The sequence below is a fragment of the Geotrypetes seraphini genome, chromosome 4 (genome assembly GCF_902459505.1).
Source record: "Geotrypetes seraphini chromosome 4, aGeoSer1.1, whole genome shotgun sequence".
Taxonomy (NCBI): Eukaryota; Metazoa; Chordata; class Amphibia; order Gymnophiona; family Dermophiidae; genus Geotrypetes; species Geotrypetes seraphini.
The window spans coordinates 146526790-146551689 of NC_047087.1; the positions used below are offsets into that span (position 1 = coordinate 146526790).

Genomic DNA, 24900 nt, shown 5'->3' on the forward strand with positions numbered 1-24900 from the left:
GTACCAGAATTCTGAATGATGAAGCGTCGAAGTATGCTCTAATGGATCTAAGTTTTCAGAGAGTAAAAAACCCCTTTCTGACTAGGGAGTCTACATGGTCTTTCATGGTTAGACCTTGGTCCAGTATTACCCCCAGAACCTTCATTGTAGGTTGAATAGGGTAGCTGAGATGCCCCCCGCATGCTGGAGAGCCCCCACCCGAGCCCACGCAGCTGAGTGCCGCCCCACCCACACGCCGTGCATGACACGCACAACGCCGATGATTGACACTGTGCGCGTCACACGCAATGCGCAGGCGGGACGGCACCTGGCCGCGCAGGCCCAGACAGAGGTCCTCCAACCTGCGGAAGGCACCCGACGTGGAAGGCTGGCCGGAAGACGGAAGAGGAATCCCCCGAAGCGGCGCTTTCTGGACTGTAAGTGCTCGTTTATTGGGGCAGTGCGAGTCAAAAGTTTGCTGAGTGTTTTGCTCGTCTTGCAAAACACTCGCAAACAGGGTTATTCGCAAACCGAGGTTCCAATATACTGTGATAGAGAGAGTTCTGTCATGCCGGAAGAAACCCTGTAGTGCTCTAAAAATATCCCTGAACCTGCTCCTAGAAGCAGGCAGGTTAGGGAAACTGCTCTTCAGAATGTATCCCCAATGAAAGGCAGCCCAAAACACACCCAATTGTACAAAAAGAAAAAAAATTGCAATGAGCAAGGTTCAATAATAAAACAATACAGTTTTATATAGTTTCTTTAAAGAGTTCTGGTACTTAGCAGGATAGGTTTTGTAGTTCGCAGCAAACAAACAAAGGTAAAGTTTCTGGTTCTGAACAAAACTCATGTTTTAAACAATCCTTTTCTTAAAAAACTCAGCTTTATGGTTTCTTCCCAAGTTGTGCAAACAGATGTCACAATTGCTCAAAACAAACTCAGAAAAAAAGAAAAGTAACTCTCCTACATTCAGGTAGGAGTAATAATGGACATTCACTTCTGTCCTAATCATAGTCCTTTCCAATTAACTGCATCTTTATGTTATGGCAGTCCTTTCCAATTAAATGTATCTTTATGTTAAGGCAGACTCTTGGTATAAGCAGACACAGAAATAGCACGGTTCCAATTAACTAGTCTCCATGGCTTCCAATAGCTCACTTTGTGGAGTTAGCTCCTCTGCAATTCTCATGCACACTTCAACTCTTGGAAGCTCTACTTGGGTCAACTGGCAGGTTCATCCAGCTCTACCATCTTAATATCTGACTTTAGTCTAGGCTGAGGTTTGCTCCAAGGCAGTTCCTGCTTCTCTGCCTCCTCCTGCCCTGCTTGCTCCTTCTCACCTTGCCCATGTTCTGTCTGAGGCTCTGCCTTTTGTTGGTGACAGCTGGAATGGACCATAGTTCTCTCTGGCTTCCCCTTTGGCCAGCCTGCAGATTGCTACCTGTTCAGGGAACTATGACTACTTCTTTAATGAGATTTTAAAGGGTTTTGTTTGCTGCCTTACAATAGTTGGATTATGTCTTGTAGGAACTGTATCTGCCTAGGCAGCCTCACCTGTCTGTGAGCCAGGGGAAATTTCCTGGTGAGTTTTTCCTGCCTCTGAATCAGTTTTCCTTTCTACTTTTAATAGTGACAAGCTAGGAGCTGCACTGGACTTGTCACAATATGCCTCACCTGTATAGTGGTGACTAGAAAGAAGAATGGGTCCTTCTGGTACAACACAACAAAAAGCAAAAGAAGACCCAATATTCCAAAATGAAAGCAATCCAAGCAATGAGAACAAAAAAACTGTGGATGTAGATGTTCTGAAAGATGATTTATTAGTCACTCTTCACAATAAAAATGTATAAATACAAATATAAATCCAAGTTTATAGTCCACATATAATTGTCCTACTGGACATCTACATCCAGTTTTTTTTGTTCTCCTTCTTGTACAATCCCACTTTATTCCAGGACCAGTGGGTTATTTCCCTCCACCCACCGGGGTCTGTAGGAAGCCTCAAAACTTCAGAGGCTTTTTCCCCCTCCTTTACATACCTCCTCTCTGAGCATGCTCACCAGTCTTTTCTTCCTACAAAGCCAGGCTATAGGAACTCATCTTTTCTGCTTGTGTTTTATTTTGTGATCTTTTAGTATTTTTTGTTCATGGTTTTTACCCTTGTGCTGTGGAGGTTCCCTGCAGGGACATCCTTGACTGTGGGAGATCGCAGACTGTTGGAGAACATCTGCTTCTGGGGGGTTTCCTCCTCAGCAGTAAGCCTCCTGGACAGCCTGCATATCAGATCAGAGCTCTGTGACCTTTCCATTGGAAGCTAGCTCAGCCCAAGTGTGTCCGCTAGTGGGTGTAACGCAGGCTGAGATCGTTCCATGAAGGCGTGACTGGGATCAGAGCCAGTATCAGAATTTACAGAAAAAATGAAAATTTTACACCCAAATCAAACAGATTTTAGACGATATCTCTCTACTGAACATTCACTGATTGGCATGTGAACTTCCATACTTTACTACTTGGATCATCATACATCTGTTCTTCTGATTTTAATTGATCTTTCATCAGCATTTGATACAATTGACCACAATCTTTTAATAGACAGACTTCAATCCATAGGTATTACAGACCAGGTCCTTATTTGGTTTAAATCCTATTTTGAAAATCATTCATCAACTGTGTCTTTTAACAATATCACTTCTGAAAGTTTCTCAGCATCATACGGTATTCCACAGGGTTCCATTCTTTCCCCTCTTTTGTTTAATATTTTTCTTGCACCTCTCATGACTCTTTGTCAATCTATTAGTTTTAACTGTATTTGCTTATGCGGATGATATCCAGCTTTTACATCCACTGGATCCCAATAGCTCTTCTGAAATATCGGCAATTAATGAGAAACTTGAACAGATTCATCAATGGCTTGATACCAACAGATTAGCTCTTAACATTAATAAATCAAACATTATGTTCTTCCCCTGGAAAGATAGTTATAAACTTATCTTTCCAATTTCTATTAAAGATATCACCCTGAAGTTGATAAATAGAATTAGGATTCTAGGGGTTATCTTTGATGATAAATTAATCTACCATGACCATATTAGTCACGTTAAATCAACTTTCTACAGACTCCGCCAAATTCGTTCAGTATCAAAATTCTTATGTCCAAAGTCTCTGAATATATTAATTCATTCTTTGGTTATTTCAAAAATCGATTACTGTAATGCCCTATTTAAGGGAATGGCTCAAAGGGAAATCAGGCGTTTGCAGATCATCCAGAATGCTTCAATTAAACTTATTATGAAAGCCAAGAAATTTGATCATGTGACTCCTTTACTTAAAAAAGCACAATGGCTTCCTGTCGCACATCGTATAATGTACAAATTAAGTTTGCTCACCTTTAAATCTCTGATATCTAAAACCCCAGCTTTTATTTACAAAGCACTGATTCCTTATACTTCATCTAGATTACTGAGGTCTAATGACCAACATTTATTAATCATTCCCTCCCTTAAAAATATTAACACACGACAGCAATCCATCTTTTACATTATAGCTCCTCAAACATGGAATTCTCTTCCAATTTACTTAAGAGAGGAAAAATATTTGGAAAAATTTTAAAGCAAACTCAAAAGCTTTCTTTTTAAAGATGCATTTAATGACGAAATGAATTGCCTAGGAGTTTCATTTTATCTTTATATCTTTTGAGAGTTTTTGTCCCTCCCCTTCCTATTGTTTTTGACCTTAATTGTCTTTCTTTTTATTAATCAGATTGTATTTCTTTTCCTATTCTTTCCTTGTGTTTTATAATAATAATAATAATAACTTTATTCTTCTATACCGCCACAATCTTGCGACTTCTAGGTGGTTTACAATCAAGAGAGCTGGACATTCAGCGAAATACAATAAGCAGATATTCAGAGGAAATATAGAGAGCAGAGACCTTAAGAGGCAATAGTATAGAAATATAATTTGCAGAGCAAAAATATAGGATGTACATTTTAGTAGGTAATGTCCGACAGGACCTGTTGGGAATAAATAGCAAAGTAGAATTACGATACGATGAAGATAACAGAATATATATATAACAGTGCTGTAAGTTCTGGTGGAATAGGGAGGGGAGAGCGGGTCAATTGTTTAGGTATTTCTAGAACAGGTATATTTTTAGGCATTTCCTAAATTCCCCGTAAGTAGTGGGCGAAAGCAGTTGGTCTAGGTCTTTGCCCCATAGGGCTGCTTGGTGAGAGAGAAGGTGTTCATGGTGTTTTTTCATTTTGCAGCCTCTAACTGGAGGGGAGATGAGTTTTGAGTGTGTGTTTCTCTTGAGTTTGTTATTAGAAAATGAGAAAAGGTCCTTTATGTACTTGGGGGTAAGGCCGTAAAGTACTTTAAAGCAGAGGCAGACAAATTTAAACCTTACTCGGGCTTCCGTTGGTAGGCAGTGCAGTTTCCGATAGTAGGGTGTCACGTGGTCGAATTTCTTCAGCCCAAAGATAAGTCTGACCGCAGCATTTTGCATTATTTGGAGACGTCTCATATTCTTTTGTGAGATTGCTAGATAGGCGATGTTGCAGTAGTCAAGTTGACTCAATATGAGGGATTGCACTAGGATTCTGAATGTTGATGTATCAAAGTATGGTTTAATGGTTCTGAGTTTCCAGAGAGTAAGGAAACCTTTTCTGAATAGGGAATCCACTTGTTCCTTCATTGTTAGGCATTGGTCTAGAGTAACTCCTAGTATCTTCATGGTGGGCTGGATAGGGTAGTTGAGTTTATTGATGCATAATGGGGTTTTATTGTCAAGCGGGTGAGGGGAGGCAACAAAGAATTTTGTTTTTTCAGGGTTGAGTTTGAGCTTGAAATCTGTCGTCCATTGTTCCATCTCATTTATGGCATCGGATGCCTTGGGAATGGTTTCCGAGATAGAGTTGGCGAATGGGATGATGATCGTAAAGTCATCTACGTAGCTGAATAGTTTTATTCCTAGTTGGGTTAGTTTCGCACCTAATGAGGACATGTAGATATTGAAAAGCAGTGGGGAAAGCGGTGACCCTTGTGGCACTCCAGATGAGTTGCTCCAGGTGTCAGAGTGATCGTTGTTAAAGCGTACCTGGTAAGAACGGGATGTGAGGAAGCCACGAAACCAGTTCAGTACTTCAGCTCTGATACCAATGGCGTCTAAGCATTGCATCATTTTCTCATGGTCTACCAGGTCGAATGCAGAGCTCATGTCGAATTGCATGATCAGGGCATTGAGGCCCTTGCTAAATAATAGGCGCAGATAGTCTAGGATAGCAGCGATTACTGTCTCCATACTGAATAGGGGTCTAAAGTCGGATTGAGTTTCATACAGGAGAGAGAATTGATTAAGGTAATCCATTAGTTGGGTGTGTACTAGTCCTTCCATGATTTTTACAATGAATGGGATAGATGCTATTGGTCTGTAGTTGGTTATTAGCGTTGAGGATTCTTTTCTATTTTTTGGGATGGGGTTATTATTATGTGGCCGCTGTTAGTGAGGAAAGTCCCATTTTTTAGGTTGTGGGTTAGGTAGTGTAATAGTGATATTTTTAATTCTGGTGGTGCCGCTTTCATAATCTCCGGAGGGCACGTATCTAGGATGCAGTGAGATTTAGAGTATTTGTTGTATAGTTTGGTGTAGGTATTCCATTCTGGATCTATTATGTTCAAACAAATGCAAAGTTGGTTTTTATTATGTTTTGTAAGATTTAGTCTTTTTGTTAGTTATGTTTGTCTCCCCTAATTTTGTAATTTTATCGATTTGTTCATCACTTAGAATTTGGAATAAGCGATTACCATAATCAAATTTTATAATAAACTTGAAACTTGACTGCATCCCTCTGCCAAGTCTTTGCGCAGCGTGCTCATGGGTGGTGGAGGTCTCTAGCTGTGGTGATCAGGCCAGTAGGGCAGTCAGAAGACTTGAAATCCAGATTTCCAGTTCAGTGAGGCAAAGGATATTCCTGCAAGCTGTGTTAAGCTGCATGCAGTCATTCAACACAGTGAGTAAAATAATATCAGTTTTTCCTGTGAGCACCTGGTTATGTGAGAGCAAACAAAATAGAATGTCAGAGATTTTGGGGGGTCTTTAAAAAGGGGGTTTTAGGTGGTTTCCCTGCATGTCTTATGCCCTCCCCCCTAAGATCCTAAAATCTCTGTTTTTGAGGGTTCTCTGTGGTTTTCCTGGGCCATTTTTAGTCAAAACAGGGCCTCAGTGGCCATTTTGGATTTTTCCAGATTTGATTTCAAAGTTATTTTTCATACTTGCCAGCTTCATTTTTGAAAGAAAACCACATAGATGACCTCCCTAGGGCAGGATTGGATGGATTCATGCCTCATTTGCGGTAGATGGCGCAGCTATGTTCAACGTGCATTGCGGCCCATGAGGGGGATGAGATTTGATAGAATGCGATGCCTTTGACTTCTGGGGAGGATCTTCAAGCGCCTTATACCCCAATTCCCCTGAAATTGACTTCAGGGGGCCCTGGGGAGTGTGCTGGCAGCATTTTGATGAGCCTAAGCGCAGCTCCAGCGAAAAACCTCATAAATCTTTCAAATATTTCAAATCTGAGGTGTAGAAGTTGGCTCCCGCCGCAGAGGGTGGTTTTCCCCCAGATTTTGTGCATATGCTTTATCAGGCATACTTAGTTAAAAAATCCCTGCCTTTTTCCCTTCTAGTAGCGTCTGTGCTGGTCACAGGGACTCCTGCTCCAAGGGACCAGGGTCTTTCTTCTTGTCTTACTTTGACTTTACCAGCCGACAGTTGTGCCAGACACTCTTTCCATTCCTCTGCTTTCACAAGGCAGCTCTGCAGCGGCCATGGACATGGCAAATTTGGTGGATCTCCAGAATCCGGGCCTGTGCAGAGCCCGTGATTTAGGGGAGGACCCCACTATGCACAGGTTCTTCAAACCCACACACCTGGATTTAATCTCTGATTCTCTGAAGGAATTGAAGCTACAGACAGAACAGCCAGTCTCTGCTGAATGTTCCCTTATGAGTGACCAGAGGCCACAATCTGCCTCTTTTCCTGATCATCCTGATGTCTGGATTCTTACAGATCGGGGAAACTTCTGAGGGTCCCTTGAAATGTGCTCTAATCATGGTACGGCTTTATCCCATGGCGAATGGCTTCAATAAGCACTTTACTTCTCAGAAGGTGGATTCTTTGGTGGCATATATCGCCAAACGCACATCTCTCCCTAGCGATTGGAGGGGTTGGGGGTGGTCCTGAAATGTCCAGGATCGATGTGTGTATTTTATCCTTAAGCGTCTGTTTGATGCGGCTGGGGTCAAAGCAGAGATGGCCACCTCTTTCGTGGCTCTGGCATGCCACTCCAAGCTGCATCTTGATGCTGATACTTTGGTGCTTCGGAATTTGGATTTTCTCATCTCTGGCGTGGATTACATGGCTAATGCCCTGTACGACATCTTGAACGTTTTCACCAAACTTGATGCCTATTCTCTTTCGGTTCGTAGGATGTTCTGGATCCGGCAATGGTCTGGTGATTCATCTTCTAAGGCTACTTTAAGCCAGTTATCCTTCAAGGATCAGCTCCTGTTCAGTAAGGGTCTGGGTTACATGGCCAGTGTTCAGGATCGTAAACCCAAGGCATTGCCTGGAAGCAGCTCCCACTCTTCTGAGTGGTCAAATTTTCATCCCTTTCGGCGTTCTCGCCCGTTCTCAGGCCCTTCCACAGGTTCTCGCCGTCGGCAGTCTGTGACAAGTTGACCAATGGCTGCTGCCAAGAAACAGTTCTGATGTCAGGCCGCTGTCTCCCTCTCTGTGCATCGGGGGCAGTTGTCAGCCATATCACCTCTGACCACTGGGTTCTGGAGGTTTTATGAGGTGGTTACAAGTTGGAGTTTCTCTGTCCTCTTGAGTATTTTCTGGATTCCCCTGACAGCAGCCCCAAGAAGGATACACTCGACCAGAGTGGACACAGCAGTGACAACCAACAAATTGGAATCGCTATGGGTTAAAATACCGGGAAGGAAAGGGCCCGAGATAAAATTGGGCCTGTACTATCGTCCACCTGTGCAAACTGAAGCTACCAATGAAGAAATGGAAGCCGAGATGAAACGAGAATGCAAAAGTGGTAACACGATTATTATGGGAGACTTCAACTATCCCGGGATAGACTGGAGTCTTGGAAACTCAAAATGCGCTAGGGAGACCAGATTCCTGGAGGCTATACAGGACTGCTTCATGGATCAGCTTGTCAGAGAACTGACGAGAGGGAAAGCCACTCTGGATCTAATCCTTAATGGGCTAAGAGAACCTGCAAAGGAATTGGAAGTAGTGGGACTGTTGGGAAACAGCGATCACAATATGATCAAGTTCAAAGTTGAAGTAGGAATACCGAAGGGAAAGAGAACCACAGCAACAACTTTTAACTTCAAGAAAGGAAACTACGAAGCGATGAGAGTAATGGTAAGGAAGAAACATAGGAACAGCTCAAAGAAATGGCAGACTAGAGCAAGCCTGGTCTTTATTCAAGGACACGGTGAGCGAGGCGCAAAATCTGTATATCCACAGATTCAGAAAAGGGTGCAAAAAGAACTGAACAAAAGACCCGGCGTGGATATCTAAAGAAGTGAAGAAAGCGATAGCTGATAAGAAGAATTAATTCAAGAAATAGAAAAAGGGCAAAACTGAGGAGAACAGAAAAGAACACAGGAAGTATCAAAAAGAATGTCACCTTGTGGTTAGAAAAGCAAAAAGAGAATATGAAGAGAGGCTAGCCAGGGAAGCACGAAATTTCAAACTGTTCTTCAGATATGTTAAAGGGAAACAGCCGGCTAGGGAGGAGGTGGGGGACCGCTGGATGACGGAGATAGGAAGGAAGGGAGTGGTAAAGGAGGAGAAAGAAGTGGCGGAAAGACTAAACATGTTCTTTTCGTCAGTATTTACAAAAGAGGACACATTCAACATACTGGAACCTGAACAAATCTTCAAAGGAGACCAGGCAGAAAAATTAGCATCCATGGAAGTAAGCCTTGAAGACGTACACAGGCAGATAGAAAAATTAAAAACTGACAAATCACTGGGCCTGGACAGAATCCACCCTAGGATACTGAAAGAACTAAAGGAGGAAATAGCGGAACTACTACAGCAAATCTGTAATCTATCCCTGAAAACAGGCGTGATCCCGGAGGATTGGAAGATAGCCAATATTACGCCCATCTTTGAAAAGGGATCAAAAGGTGACCCGGGGAACTACAGACCAGTAAGTCTGACCTTGGTTCCGGGGAAAATGGCGTAAGCGCTGATAAAAGATAGCATCGAGGAGCATCTAGAAAGGAATAAACTTATGACAACAAGCCAACATGGCTTCTGCAAGGGAAGATCGTGTCTGACAAACTTATTGCACTTCTAAGGAATTAACAAACGGATGGACAAAGGGGACCCCATAGACATCGTATACTTAGACTTCCAAAAAGCCTTTGACAAGGTACCCCATGAACGCCTACTTCGGAAACTGAAGAACCATGGGGTGGAATGAGACGTACATAGATGGATCAGAAACTGGTTGGCGGGGTAGGAAACATAGGGTAGGGGTGAAGGGCCACTACTCGGACTGGAGTAGGGTCACGAGCGGTGTTCCGCAGGGCTCGGTGCTCGGGCTGCTGCTATTTAATATATTCATAAATGATCTAGAAACAGGGACGAAGTGCGAAGTAATAAAATTCGCAGATGACACCAAACTATTTAATGGGGCTAGGACTATAGAAGACTACGAAGATTTACAAAGGGACCTGAACAAACTCGGGGAGTGGGTGCCGAGATGGCAGATGAAGTTTAATGTAGAGAAATGTAAAGTCTTGCATGTAGGAAACAGAAACCCGAGGTACAGGTACATGATGGGAGGGCTGTCATTGAGTGAGAGTACCCAAGAAAGGGACTTAGGGGTAATAGTGGACAAGACAATGAAGCCAACGGCACAGTGCGCAGCGGCCGCTAAGAAAGCAAATAGAATGCTAGGTATAATCAAGAAGGGTATTACAACCAGAATGAAAAAAGTTATCCTGCCATTGTGTCGGGCTATGGTGCGCCCGCAACTGGAGTACTGCATCCAATATTGGTCGCCATACCTAAAGAAGGATATGGCGATACTCGAGAGGGTTCAGAAGAGAGCGACATGCTTGATAAAAGGTATGGAAAACCTTTCAAATGCTGAAAGATTGGAGAAACTGGAGCTCTTTTCCCTGGAGAAGCGGAGACCTAGAGGGGATATGATAGAAATTTACAAGATCATGAAGGGCATAGAGAAAGTGGAGAGGGACAGATTCTTCAAACTTTCGAAAAGTACAAGAATGAGAGGGCATTCAGAAAAATTAAAAGGGGACAGATTCAGAACCAATGCTAGGAAGTTCTTCTTCACCCAGAGGGTGGTGGACACCTGGAATGCGCTTCCAGAGGGTGTGATAGGACAGAGTACGGTTTTGGGGTTCAAGAAGGGATTGGATGATTTCCTGAAGGAAAAGGGGATAGAAGGGTATAGATAGAGGATTACTATACAGGTCCTGGACCTGATGGGCCGCCGCGTGAGCAGACTGCTGGGCGTGATGGACCTCTGGTCGGAGTCAGCAGAGGCATTACTTATGTTCTTATGTGGTTCGGGTGCAGTCCGCAGACTTTTGGATATTGCAGCCATAGATCCCGACCTGGAGCTGGACTCGGGCTCTGGGAGATATTTGATATACTTTATTATTCCAAAGAAAGGATCTAACGATTGGAGACCAATTCTGGACCTCAAGGCGGTCAATGCAGCCATGAAAGTCCCTCGATTCTGCATGGAGATGGTACCCTCGGTGATCACATCGGTGGTACCGGTGAAATTTCTAGCCTCCCTGGATCTGAATGAGGAGGATCTCCACATTCCCATTTTCCAGGACCACCGGAAGTACCTGCGATTCCGTATTCTGTGGCGACATTTCCAGTTTGCGGCACTGCCCTTTGGGTTGGCGACGGCACCCCGGACCTTCACTAAAGTGATGCTAGTGTTGATGGCCCATCTGTGCTCCCTGGGTGTCCTGGTTCACCTGTATCTGGACGACTGGTTGATCAGCATGCTCTCTGTCTGAAGGGCGTCAGGCTGTCTATCAGGTGGTACTGTTGCTGCAGTGTCCGTGTTGGATGATCAATTTCAGAAAGAGTCACCTTGAGCCCACCCAGGATTTGGAGTACCTGGGAGTTTGAATTCACATGGGTCAGAACAAAGTGTCTCTGCATGTGTCCCGTCAGAAGAGACTGCAGCAGGCTATCAAGGGCCTTCTGGCCACTCCAGTCCCAATGGCTTGGCAGTATCTCCAGGTTCTGGGGACCATGGTGGCATCGATTGATGTGGTTCCTTGGGTCAGAGCCCGCCTGCATCCACTGCAGGATGTTTTGCTTTTGCGCTGGAATCTACCACAGGACCTGTTACATGCACTCCTGCTATGGATGAAGGTGCACACAACAGTCTAGCGTGGTGGTTGCGTCCTCTCTCATTGTCCCAGGGTCTTCCGCTACAGGTCTCGGACTGGGTGGTCTTGTCAACAGATGCAAGTCTCAAAGGATGGGAGCCATGTGCATGTCTGTCCCTGTTCAGGGCCAGTGGGTGCCCTCAGATTGCAAGTGGTCAATCAATTGCCTAGAACTGCGGGTGATTTCAGCTGGCCCTTCTCTTCGAGAGTCATCTCCGTCATAAAGCCGTCCGTATGTTCTCATTCAATGCCACGGTGGTGACTTATGTCAATTGCCAGGGGGGCACGAAGAGTCCCTCTCTGAGCGTGGAGGCTTAGCTGCTCTTTTGGTAGGCAGAGAGATGCCTCGTGGCGCTGTCTATGGCGCACGTGGCAGGAGTGAACAAAATCCAAGCAAACTTTCTCAGTCAGACACTGAACCCCGGAGAGTGGTCACTCTCTCAAAGAGCATTTGTTTGCATAGTGAATCATTGGGGGTGTCCCATGTTCAACCTCAAGGTGATGGTGGCCAACAAGAAAGCTGATTGTTTCTTCAGTCATCGACGAGAGGCCAGAAGTAAAGGCCTGGATGCTCTGGTTCTGCCCTGGCCTCAGGAGAGTCTTCTTTATGTTTCCCTCTATGGTCAATGATAGGGCGTCTATTGAAGTTCACAGTGGCCTATGAGGGTTTGATTCTGGTGGCACCCGATTAGCCGAGGCGGCCATGGCATGCGGACTTGGTTTGGCTCCAGCAGGTTTGGGGTCTCAGGCTTCCTTGTCATTCTCACCTCACACAGGGTCCAATTGCGATGCAAGATGCAGACCACTTTGGTTTTATGGCATGGTTCTTGAACGCACGACCTTGACTACCAAGCGGATATCTACTGTGGCGACCTATGAGAAGGCTTGGAGATGTTATCAGGCCTGGTAGACCCTTCCTTTCCAGCGATTCCTTGGGTCCTGGAGTTTCTGCAAGATTGCCTGAAGAAAGATCTAGCAGTAGCTTTGCTCCAGGTACAGATTGCTGGGCTTTTGGATATGGGCCCTCCTTCCCTGTGGTTCATTTTCTGTGGGGAGCGTTGCAGCTCAGGCCTCTCTTGCGCTTTCCCTGTCCAACCTGGAACCTTAATCTAGTTCTATGCTCTCTTGTTCCCCCTCCATATGTACCTCTGATGGATCTTCCCTCACGACGGTCTCCCTGGTGGCTGTTTCCTCAGCTCGTAGGGTTTCGGAGCTGCAAGCCCTCTCCTGCAGGGTTCCTTTTCTGTGAATTACAGATTCTGCGGTGATGCCGCGTACTGTTCCTTCCTTTTTTCTGAAAGTGGTTCCGCTTTCCATGTGAAATCAGGAAGTCCGGCTTCCTGCTTTTGCTTCCTCTGGTTCATGGGAGCAGGACTGGGTGTTGCAGTCCTTGGACAGGCGCAGAAGTTTATTGCAGTATCTGGAGGTCACCAGTGAGTTTTGCCTCTCTGACCACTTTGTTTGTCTTGGCGGGTCTTGCCAACAGAGGGAAGCCAGTTTCTATGGCTACCATTTCCAGGTGGATTTACATGGCCATTTCCACAGCTTATGTGGTGGTCGGAAAGAGGCACCCCCTCAGTGTCCAGGCTTCTTCAATCAGAGGGGTTTTCCTCCTCTTGGGCAGAGCCATTGGCTGTTAATCTGGATGAGATTTGCAGGGCTGCAACCTGGTCCTCCTTGCATACCTTTACCAAGTTTTACAGGATTGATGTGCGGCCAAGCAGGATTCTGCTTTTGGTGCATCTGTGTTGACAGCGGGCTCATCAGTTCCACCCTGAAATTTTTGGGACTGCTCTGTTAACGTCCCACTGGTACAGGAATAAAGTGGGATTGTACAAGAACGAAAGATTAGGTTCTTACCTCTGCTAATCTTCTTTCTTGTAAATTCATACTTTATTCTGGGAACCCGCTTTATACTTGCTGATTCGCCAATTGTCTGCCTTTACAAATACTGGTAAGCTGCATTTCTGTCAGTGCATTTTGTTTCTACTTCTAGCACTGTTGTTGTCATTCAGATTACTGATGTTAGTTATCCTGATTTGATTATGATCCCTTGTTGCTGTTTTGCGTTTATAATTGTGAGTAGAATATACTTTCTTGTTGGGGAGTGTCCCTGTACCCCTCTCTCTCTTGTTCTTATCCTCTACAGATGTTCCTGGCTGCCTACAGACTTACTGGTGAGCATGCTCAGAGAGGAGGTATGTAAGGGAGGTGGGGGGGGACAAAGCCTCTGAAGTTTTGAGGCTTCCTACAGACCCTGGTGTGTAGAAGGAAATAACCCACTGGTCCCGGAAAAAAGTGTGGATTTACAAGAAAGAAGATTTAGAACATAAGATTTGCCGCTGCTGGGTCAGACCAGTGGTCCATCATGGATAAAGAATTAAAAGATAGATAAATAAAATATAATTGTAGTGCCAGCCTTTTTACTGCATACAATTTTAATGTTAAAAAAACCAGCATAAAATTGCCACTCTAATGATGTCATAATGCTAACACATGGTGACATTATTTAGATGTCTATGTAATGCCTAAAAAGTGATTCTGCTAAGGATGTTTAACAACATAGATGCGCTTAGATTTGCTCGATGCCGCTGAGCGCGATTATAGTGCATCTATGCATTATAGAATCGTGCTCAGCATTCTGCTGCTGGACATCTAAACAATGCCTAATTTTTAGACGTCCTTTACAAAATCTGGCCCATTGTGTCTGAAAGAGGTATTGCTACAAATCACGCCTGACATAAGCTATATGCCCTATGTTCCTTTCATGGCTACTGGAGGTCTCGCTAATCAGCAAGCTCATCTGTGCAGATATGTGCAGATACCTTTCATGGATCTTGGCAGAGGTTTGGAGGCTCCAAATGAGTGCAGACATCAGGGTTCCACTCAGGAGCCTCTACCAAGAAGTCCCAGTGATGCCACCACTTGAGCTTTCGTAAATGGGAAGGAGATTCTTGAAGTTCTGGGAGACCTAGAATCAGATTTGCTCAGATCACTGAGTGTGGACATCATTCGAGAGGGTTAAAAATTTAATTTTATCATCCACTTCAGGATTTCTCTGTGGATTCCACGGCTGGAAGGCCAGAAAAAGTAGCTAAGGTCCGTGCGACAGTAAAGTGCTTAATAGTAATTCAGGCTGTGGTTTGTCCCAAACGCAGACTCAGGTTCAGGCAGATACTCTATATACATTATCATAACATAGTAACATAGTAACATAGTAGATGACGGCAGATAAAGACCCGAATGGTCCATCCAGTCTGCCCAACCTGATTCAATTAAAAAATTTTTTTTTTTTTTTTCTTCTTAGCTATTTCTGGGCGAGAATCCAAAGCTTTACCCGGTACTGTACTTGGGTTCCAACTGCCGAAATCTCTGTTAAGACTTACTCCAGCCCATCTACACCCTCCCAGCCATTGAAGCCCTCCCCTGCCCATCCTCCTCCAAACGGCCATACACAGACACAGACCGTACAAGTCTGCCCAGTAACTGGCCTAGTTCAATCTTTAATATTATTTTCTGATTCTAAATCTTCTGTGTTCATCCCACGCTTCTTTGAACTTAGTCACAGTTTTACTCTCCACCACCTCTCTCGGGAGCGCATTCCAGGCATCCACCACCCTCTCCGTAAAGTAGAATTTCCTAACATTGCCCCTGAATCTACCACCCCTCAACCTCAAATTATGTCCTCTGGTTTTACCATTTTCCTTTCTCTGGAAAAGATTTTGTTCTACGTTAATACCCTTTAAGTATTTGAACGTCTGAATCATATCTCCCCTGTCTCTCCTTTCCTCTAGGGTATACATATTCAGGGCTTCCAGTCTCTCCTCATATGTCTTCTGGTGCAAGCCTCCTATCATTTTCGTCGCCCTCCTCTGGACCGCCTCAAGTCTTCTTACGTCTTTCGCCAGATACGGTCTCCAAAACTGAACACAATACTCCAAGTGGGGCCTCACCAATGACCTGTACAGGGGCATCAACACCTTCTTTCTTCTACTGACTACGCCTCTCTTTATACAGCCCAGAATCCTTCTGGCAGCAGCCACTGCCTTGTCACACTGTTTTTTCGCCTTTAGATCTTCGGACACTATCACCCCAAGGTCCCTCTCCCCGTCCGTGCATATCAGCTTCTCTCCTCCCAGCATATACGGTTCCTTCCTATTATTAATCCCCAAATGCATTACTCTGCATTTCTTTGCATTGAATTTTAGTTGCCAGGCATTAGACCATTCCTCTAACTTTTGCAGATCCTTTTTCATATTTTCCACTCCCTCTTCGGTGCCTACTCTGTTACAAATCTTGGTATCATCTGCAAAAAGGCACACTTTTCCTTCTAACCCTTCAGCAATGTCACTTACATACATATTGAACAGGATTGGCCCCAGCACCGAACCCTGAGGGACTCCACTAGTCACCTTTCCTTCCTTCGAGCGACTTCCATTAACCACCACCCTCTGGCGTCTGTCCGACAGCCAGTTTCTGACCCAGTTCACCACTTTGGGTCCTAACTTCAGCCCTTCAAGTTTGTTCAACAGCCTCCTATGAGGAACTGTATCAAAGGCTTTGCTGAAATCCAAATAAATTACATCTAGCATATCATGCCCAAGAAAGACTTGAATAACTCCATACCGATTCTTGATCTGAAGTCTGTCAATGTATGCCTAAGAGTGCCTCAGTTCTGGATGAAAAACATGCAATTGGTCATTGCCTTGGCATCACCAGAGAAGTTCCTAGTCTCACTGGATTTGATGGAAGCTTTCTTGCATATTCCCATCTTCCCAGAACACAGGAAGTTTCTCAGGTTCAATGTGCTGAAAAGACATTCTCAGTTTTCGGTACAATCGTTTGGTTTGGCCACAGCGACTCGTGGCAGCTGCACATCTGCACAAGGCAGGGATTTAGGTGCATCCATACATGGATGATTGGCTAATCAGAGTCCTGTCCAAGGAAGCAGTGGCACAAGTAGTGCAGCTGTTGTAGGACCTGAGTTGGATCATCAATTTCCAGAAGAGCCATCTGGAACTGACCCAATCCGTAGAGTACTTGGGAATCTTCTTCAAAACGGCAGAAGGCTAAGTGTTTTCTTCCAGAGCTGCACAAACTGAATCTACGGCATCAAATTCTGGACATACTGACCATGCCAGCTCCCACGGCTTGGCACTACCTGCAGATGCTGTGGTAGATGGTAGCAATCATAGAAGTGCTCAACTGGGCAAAAGCTCAGCTACGCCTTCTTCAAAATGCTCTGTTGTCCCTGAATGGTGGAGGCGTGTCACATCAGGTGGAAACACTATCTAATGGAGTGCCTCTTTGCATCTTGTCTTGGGTGATACTGATGACAGAGGCCAGTCTGTACAGCTGAGGTCATTGCCAGAATCAGCTAGTTCAGGGCCGCTAGTTATCCTCACAGAGAAAATGGTCAATCATCAGATTGGAACTCAGAGCCATTTGTCTAGCACTGCAAGCATTGGAGGCAATCCTGGAAGGCCAGGCAATCAGGGTCTTCTCAGACAATGCCACAGCGGTGGCTTACATCAACAGGGAGGCAGCAAGAGTGCTCTGTTGAAGCTGGAAGCTCAGTTGTTGTTCTGTTGGGCAGAAGCCCACCTGCAGGCCATATTGGCTGCCCATGTAGTTGGGAGTGAGCAATGTACAGGCTGACTATTTCAGTCGTCAGACCCTAGATCCAGAAGAGTGGTCCTTGTACCAGAGAGCATTCAATGGTATTGTGAAATACCGGGGGTGGCCGACTTTCAATCTGATGGCGTCAGCACACAACAAAAAAGTCTCTCAGTACTTCAGCTGAAGATTTGAGCTGATAAGTGCGACATTGCTGCCTTCTTACAACCTTGGCCCACACAGAGGCTACTATATGTGTTCCCCCATGGCCATTAATAGTCCGGGTTATTCGAAGAATAGCAGAATACCATGGTCTGGTAGTTCTTGTGGCACCAGATTGTCTTCGATACACTTGGTATGTGGATCTAGTTCGGCTGCAGCAGGACAGGTGTCTCAGGTTACAGTTGCATCCAGACCTGAAACAGGAACCAATTCCATTGGAAAGTCCGAATCACTTTGGGCATATGGCATGGCTCTTGAGCACACAGCCCTAGAGCACAAAGGTTATTCGGAGATTGTTATTGGTACCCTCCTATGAATTAAAATGGCTTTGATGATTGCAGCTTGTGCTAAGGTGTGGAAGACACTTCAGCACTGGTGTGTGGTGCAGATCGTTGAGCCTTATGAGGCCCCAATTTCAGCAGTCCTTACTTTTCTTCAGGATGGGCTCCAGAAGGGCCTTACAATTGGTTCGCAAAAGGTACTGGTGGCAAGCCTCTCGTGCTTTCAGCAACAGGATAAAAAGGGATCCCTGACTTCTCATCCTGATATAGCCAGATTCCTAAAGGGAACATTAAGTTTACATCCTCCCATGAGACAGCCATTTCCAACATGGAGTCTTAATGTCTTACAGACCCTCAGTGGGGTTCTGTATGAACCCTTGCAGATGGTGTCGCTAACAGATTTCACCGTGAAGACATTTTTTTTGGTAGCTAATGCCTCGGCAAGAATGGTGTCAGAATTTCAGGCTCTCTAATGTAGAGAGCCCTTCTTCAGGTTTACGGAGGCTGGAGTGTCTCTGTGCACTGTGCCTTCCTTTCTGCTGAAAGTGTTGTTGGCATTCTATGTAAATCAGAAAGTCCGGCTGCCGATGTTTTTGGCTACAGATAGAAAACAGTAGGGTAAGAATTTGGTGCTGAGTGTTATGAGAATTCTTTTTCATTATTTTGAGGTGACCAATCCCTTTCATCTATCTGACCATTTCTTCGTATTGAACAGCCGTAGTTGTTTGGGAGTGGCCTTGTGGTTAGAGCTACAGCTTCAGCACCCTGAGGCTATGGGTTCAAATACTGCTCCTTGTGACCCTGAGCAGGTCATTTAATCCTCAATTTCCCCAGGTAAGTTAGGTAGATTGTGAGCCTGCTGGGACAGATAGGGAAAAGTGCTTGAGTACCTGAATGTAAACCTCTTAAACAACCTCCATTAATAGGTGGTGTATAAATGACTTAATATTTCCAAATGGATTTGCATGGCTATTGTTTGTACGTAAATTGGCTGTGGTAAAAAGCCTCCAATTTCATTGAAGGCACATTCCACAAGAAGTGTGGCTTTGTCATTGTCGGAGTCCCAGGCTGTATTGCCCAAGAAGATTTATAGAGCAGCTACATGGACCACACTCCATACTTTTACAAAGTTTTACAGAGTGGACGTGGCAGCCCAAAAGGATGCAGCTTTTGGGTCCTCTGTGCTTCAGGCAGGCTCATCTGTCTTGCCTTAGATTCAGGGGACAGCTTTGATATGTCCCTATAGTCCAGACTACTGTACCTTTTATACTGGAAGGGAAGATTAGGTTATTACCTTGCTAATTTTCCCAGTAAATGGGTACAGTAGTCTGTCTTGTCAGAGTACACCTGCTTAAAGTCTCGGTTATATGGTGGAGTTCTAGATGCTTGTCTTTGGACAGCCTGAAGGTAAAGAAAACTCATGGGATGGCCATCCCACAGAGATGAAGAGTGATAAGATAGCTCTCTCTATCAAAAGCTTATACAGTAAGAAGCAAGAAATGCACTCAGGTAGGTATGCTATTATGTTTTACCTTGGTTATGATATGTTTCCATTTGATTTACTTGTTTTGCTTGCAGAGCAGATCAAAATTGACTTTGTCGAGGAGTTCCCCGTGTCCTCCTTGTTATTTCTCCTATTTAGAAATTAACCATTGCTTTGGTACTAACTGATGGAGAAGGGCACTGCCCAGTGACACAAGGAAATGGAGCTAAAAAATCTGTTTGATGTCTTCTGCAAGTTTCCCACAAGTATGGAGATAAAACCTATTTACTGGAAGGAAGATTGATGAGGTAAGAACCTAATTTTTGCATATTGTCAATCAAAAATTCTGGAAGTTTCTAACTCTCATCCCTTTGTTTTTCAGTCAAAAAATCATGCAACGAGCATACATGCATTTGACCTCAACTCTGATGGAGTGCGGGAGCTTATCACTGGCTGGTCCAATGGAAAGGTAAGGCAAAGATATATAGGGAGAAAATTAATTTGATTTGTATAAAATTGTTAATTAACTAATTCTTGGATAAGTTCTGACTTATAAACCGAATTGCAATAAATAATTTATAGAAAAAGATGGCAGACCAAATGGCCCAACCAGACCATCCAATTGTTGTCTTCAGTAGTCCTATACTATATTGGGTAGAAGAACATATACATTTTTATACTTAATCAGCTACCCCTATGGCTTTTGTCCAGCCTGGTGGAATTCTGCGCAACTGCATAGTGCAGAATATGCAAGGAATTCCCCATCCACAGAGAATTCTGTACACCTTCCATCTTCCGCGGCCTGGGTTTTCTTCCATACTCCTGACCCAACAACCCCCTCCTTCGCGTTGGTCTGACCTTTCTCCAACCAACTCCCCCCCCACCCCACCCCACCCCGGTGTGACTCTGACATCTCCCCTACCTGCAGGCCCTCCCAAAGCAGCAGCGGTGACCAGTCCTGTCAGAGCCTTTTCTCTGCCATGTTGTCTGTCTGTGATGCCACTTCCTGTAGACAAGACAACGAGCAGAGAAAAGGTTGAGATGGGGCCGGCTGCAAGTAACCTGTTTACAGTGCTATCTCTGTCAGCTGGCTAGCCACTGCTGCTGTATTGGTAAGACCCATGGGTAGGAGAGAACCAGATCTGCGCAAGGTGAAGGATGGTTGGAGAGGCCAGATCTATACAAAGGGAAGATGATTGGACAGAGTGAGAGAGGCTAGATCACGTGAGGGGGGGAAAGTAATGTGAGAGAGACCAGATCCACAACTGAAGGTAGGGGAAAAGGAGGGGACATGGATGCTGGTCCCACAAATTGGGGGTCCATCAAGTCCAGTAATCCGTTCACACAGTGGCCAATCCAGGTCATTAGTACCTGGCCAAAACCCAAGGTATAGCAATAGTCCATTATACCAATACAGGGCTTCCCCCATGTCTTTCTCAATAACAGACTATGGACTTTTCCTCCAGGAAATTGTCCAAACCTATCTTAAAACCAGCTATGTTATCTGTTTTTACCACAACCTCTGGCAACACATTCCAGAGCTTAACTATTCTCTGAGTGAAAAAATATTTCCTCCTATTAGTTTTAAAAGTATTTCCTTGTAACTTTATTGAATGTCCACTAGTCTTTGTAAATCTTTATGCAGTAAAAAATTGATCCATTTGTACCTGTTCTACACCACTCAGAATTTTGTAGACTTCAATCATATTGCCTCTCAGCCATCTCTTTTCCAAGCTAAAGAGCCCTAACCTTTTTAGTCTTTCCTCATATGAGAGGAGTTCCATCCCCTATATCATCTTGATGGCTCTTCGTTGAACCTTTTCTAGTTTTGCTATATTTTTCTTGAGAGAAGGAAACCAGAATTGAACGCAGTACTCCAGGTGAGGTTGCACTGTGGAGCTATAAAGAGGCATTATAACAGTCTTATTAACCTTCCCTTTTTTAATAATTCGTAGCATCTTGTTTGCCTTTTTGGCCATCAAGCACCTAAAAAAATACATTAAAAATATAAATATCTAATATAATAAAACGCTAGCCGCGCATGTGCACTCCCTCCTGCATGTTCCGTTTTCCGTGCGCTGTAGGGCCCCGCAGGTAGAAGTGCGCATGCACGGCTACCGTTTTATTATATTAGATATTGGCTGCTGGTAGGGGCTAGAGTGATGCTGAATCTCAAGGTATTACATGGAATGGGTTCTGTTTAGGGTTGTTTTTCGTCCTGTTGTTCGGTCTGGCCTGCTCCCTGCTCGCCTTGCCGTATTGTATTTTTAAGTTGAAAGATGCGATGGTAGCTCCTCTCACGATCCCCGCTTGCGTTGGACTTCCGAATTGAACTGCCAGTTGGCTGGCTCCCTTGCTGGAGTTATTTTTCAGTTTACAGGTGCCGCCGCGGCTCCTGTCACGAGCCGCACCTGTTTCAGAGAAAACTTCTGATGCCGGTGGGGATCGTAGAGGAGCCGCGGCGGCACCTTTAAACTGAAAAATAACTTCGGCAAGGGAGTCAGCCAGACCGCGAGAAGATTAGTAATATAATAATAATAACTTTATTCTTCTATACCGCCACAATCTTGCGACTTCTAGGCGGTTTACAAGTAGGAGAGCTGGACATACAGCGAAATACAATATGCAGATATTCAGAGGAAATACAGAGAGCAGAGACCTTAATAGGCAATAGTATAGAAATACAATTTGCTGAGCAAAATATAAGATGTATATTTTAGTAGGAAATTTTCGACAGGATCTGTTTGGAATAAATGGTAACGTAAAATTACGACAAGATGAAGATAACATTATATTTATAACAGTGCAGTAAATTCAGGTGGATTAAGGAGGCGGGGGAGAGCGGGTCAATTGTTTAGGTATTTCTGGAACAGGTATGTTTTTAGGCGTTTCCTAAATTCCCCGTAAGTAGTGGGCGAAAGCAGTTGGTCTAGGTCTTTGCCCCAATAGGGCTGCTTGGTGAGAGAGAAGGTGTTCATGGTGTTTTTTCATTTTGCAGCCTCTAACTGGAGGGGAAATGAATTTTGAGTGTGTGTTTCCTTGAGTTTGTTATTAGAAAATGAGAAAAGGTCTGTTATGTACTTGGGGGTAAGGCCGTATAGTACTTTGAAGCAGAGGCAGGCAAATTTAAACCTTACTCGGGCTTCCGTTGGTAACCAGTGCAGTATCCGATAGTAGGGTGTCACGTGGTCGAATTTCTTCAACCCGAAGATAAGTCTGACCGCAGCATTTTGCATTATTTGGAGATGTCTCATATTCTTTGCTGAGATTACTAGATAGGCGATGTTGCAGTAGTCAAGCTGACTCAATATGAGGGATTGCACTAGGATTCTGAATGTTGACGTATCGAAGTTTGATTTAATGGTTCTGAGTTTCCAGAGAGTAAGAAAACCCTTTCTGAATAGGGAATCCACTTGTTCCTTCATTGTTAGGCATTGGTCTAGAGCAGGGGTGCCCAATGCGTCGATTGCGATCGACAGGTCACTCGCTCAGGCGACCCCAGTCGATCGCAGAGCGGGTTCCCTTCTTCTCTTCTCTTTTTTCCCCTCCTGACTGGCCTGCTCCTGAATTCTGCTGCTGCCTCCGCTGCTCAACATTTTAAAAAAAAACCGGTTTGGAGAACTTATGCTCCGGGGGCTAACGTGTGCTTGTACCGGCTTCCCTTCTCTTCCCTCTGAAACCGGAAGTTATGTCCGGGGGGGGGGAGAGATGGGAAGCCGGCACGCACATGTTAGAGCCTCATTCGAGGGCTAAAGCGGGAGACAGGTCAGTGAAGCTTGCGATTTGCTCTTCTTGCTGCCAGGTCCTGCCTACTTTCTGTTTCCTCAAAGGCAGGACCCGGCAGCATTTCTCCCAATAGGTCGATCTTGGGCCGATCAGCCTTCCTCTCCCCGACGTCAATTCTGCCGTCGGAGAGGAAGTTCTGGCCAGCGGAACTTCCTCTCCGACGGCAAAATTGACGTCGGGGAGAGGAATGCTGGTGGGCCCGAAGCAGGGAGAACTTGGCCAGCAGCGGGCGGCTTTGGGGGCCTGTTATCCGATGGCAGCAGCAGTGGCAGTGGCTTGGGGGAGGGCAGGGAGAAAGAAAGAGAGGGCAGGGAGAGAGGAAGAAAACGTTGGGGGGGGGTGGAATGAGGTCAGGAGGAGAGGAAGCATACAGGCTAAAAGAAGGGAAGAAAGATTGGATGCACAGTCAGAAGAAGAAAGTGCAACCAGAGACTCATGAAATCACCAGACAAGGTAGGAAAAATGATTTTATTTTAAATTTAGTGATCAAAATGTGTCTGAATTTATATCTGCTCTCTATATTTTACAATATGGTCCCCTTTTACTAAACCGCAATAGAGGTTTTTAGCGCAGGGAGCCTATGAGCGTCGAGAGCAGCGCTGGGCATTCAGCGCAGCTCCCTGTGCTAAAAACTGCTATCGTGGTTTAGTAAAAAGGGAGGGGGTGGGTATTTGTCTATTTTTGTATGGTGGTTGTTACTGAGGTGACAGTGCATAGAGTCATCTACTTTGACCTCTTTGAAAAAACCCCGGAATAGGAATGATAATTAACAATTGTATGCGTACAGTGTGCGTTGTGTTTTTTTTTAAATTTTATTGTTGGTAGATCATTTTGACTTGGTCATTTTAAAAGTAGCTTTCAAGCCCAAAAAGTGTGGGCACCCCTGGTCTAGAGTAATACCTAATATCTTCATGGTGGGCTGGATAGGGTAGTTGAGTTTATTGATGCATAATGGGGTTTTATTGTCAAGCGAGTGAGGGGAGGCAACAAAGAATTTTGTTTTTTCTGGGTTGAGTTTGAGCTTGAAATCTGTCATCCATTGTTCCATCTCATTTATGGCCTCAGATGCCTTGGGAATGATTTCCGAGATAGAGTTGGCGAATGGGATGATGATCGTAAAGTCATCTGCGTAGCTGAATAGTTTTATTCCTAGTTGGGTTAGTTTCGCACCTAATGAGGACATGTAGATATTGAAAAGCAGTGGAGAAAGCGGTGACCCTTGTGGCACTCCGGATGAGTTGCTCCAGGTGTCGGAGTGATCGTTGTTAAAGCGTACCTGGTAGGAACGGGATGTGAGGAAGCCACAAAACCAGTTCAGTACCTCAGCTCTGATACCAATGGCGTCTAAGCATTGTATCATTTTCTCATGGTCTACCAGGTCGAATGCGGAGCTCATGTCGAATTGCATGATCAGGGCGTTGAGGCCCTTGCTAAATAATAGGCGCAGATAGTCTAGGATGGCAGTGATTACTGTCTCCATACTGAATAGGGGTCTAATGCCGGATTGAGTTTCATGCAGGAGAGAGAATCGATTAAGGTAATCCATCAATTGGGTGTGGACTAGTCCTTCCATGATTTTTACAATGAATGGGATAGATGCTATAGGTCTGTATTTGGTTATTAGCGCCAAGGATTCTTTTCTATTTTTTGGGATAGTGGTTATTATTATGTGGCAATTGTTAGTGAGGAAAGTCCCATTTTTTAGGTTGTGGGCTAGGTATTGTAATAGTGATATTTTGAATTCTGGTGGTGCCACTTTCATAACCTCCGGAGGGCACGTATCTAGGATGCAGTGAGATTTAGAGTATTTGTTGTAAAGTTTGGTGTAGGTATTCCATTCTGGATCTAGAAAGGAAGTCCAGATCATGTCTGTAGGTATTTCATTGTCATATGAGTTAGCTATTTGGTAGTTGCTGGGTATGATTGTTACTTCGTTATTGCTTATACAGTTATTTTTTAGGTTTTTAATTTTGGAATCAAAATATACAGCTAGGTCTTTTGCAGTGGGTAACTTCGTGTTGTGCACAGGTGTGTGGCGGGTGGTGTCAAATAGGT

At 44.6% G+C, this 24900-nt stretch overlaps 1 protein-coding gene across 6 annotated transcripts in view; it reads left to right on the plus strand.

Moving 5' to 3' along the window:
- BBS2 (Bardet-Biedl syndrome 2) overlaps positions 1-24900 on the plus strand; it is an 876805-nt gene that overhangs the window by 266936 nt on the left and 584969 nt on the right. For all 6 annotated transcript variants that reach the window (XM_033940623.1, XM_033940626.1, XM_033940622.1 and 3 more), the window contains one exon: positions 19442-19528. In XM_033940623.1, the coding sequence (XP_033796514.1) occupies positions 19442-19528 (87 nt within the window). The remainder of the gene's footprint in view (positions 1-19441; positions 19529-24900) is intronic.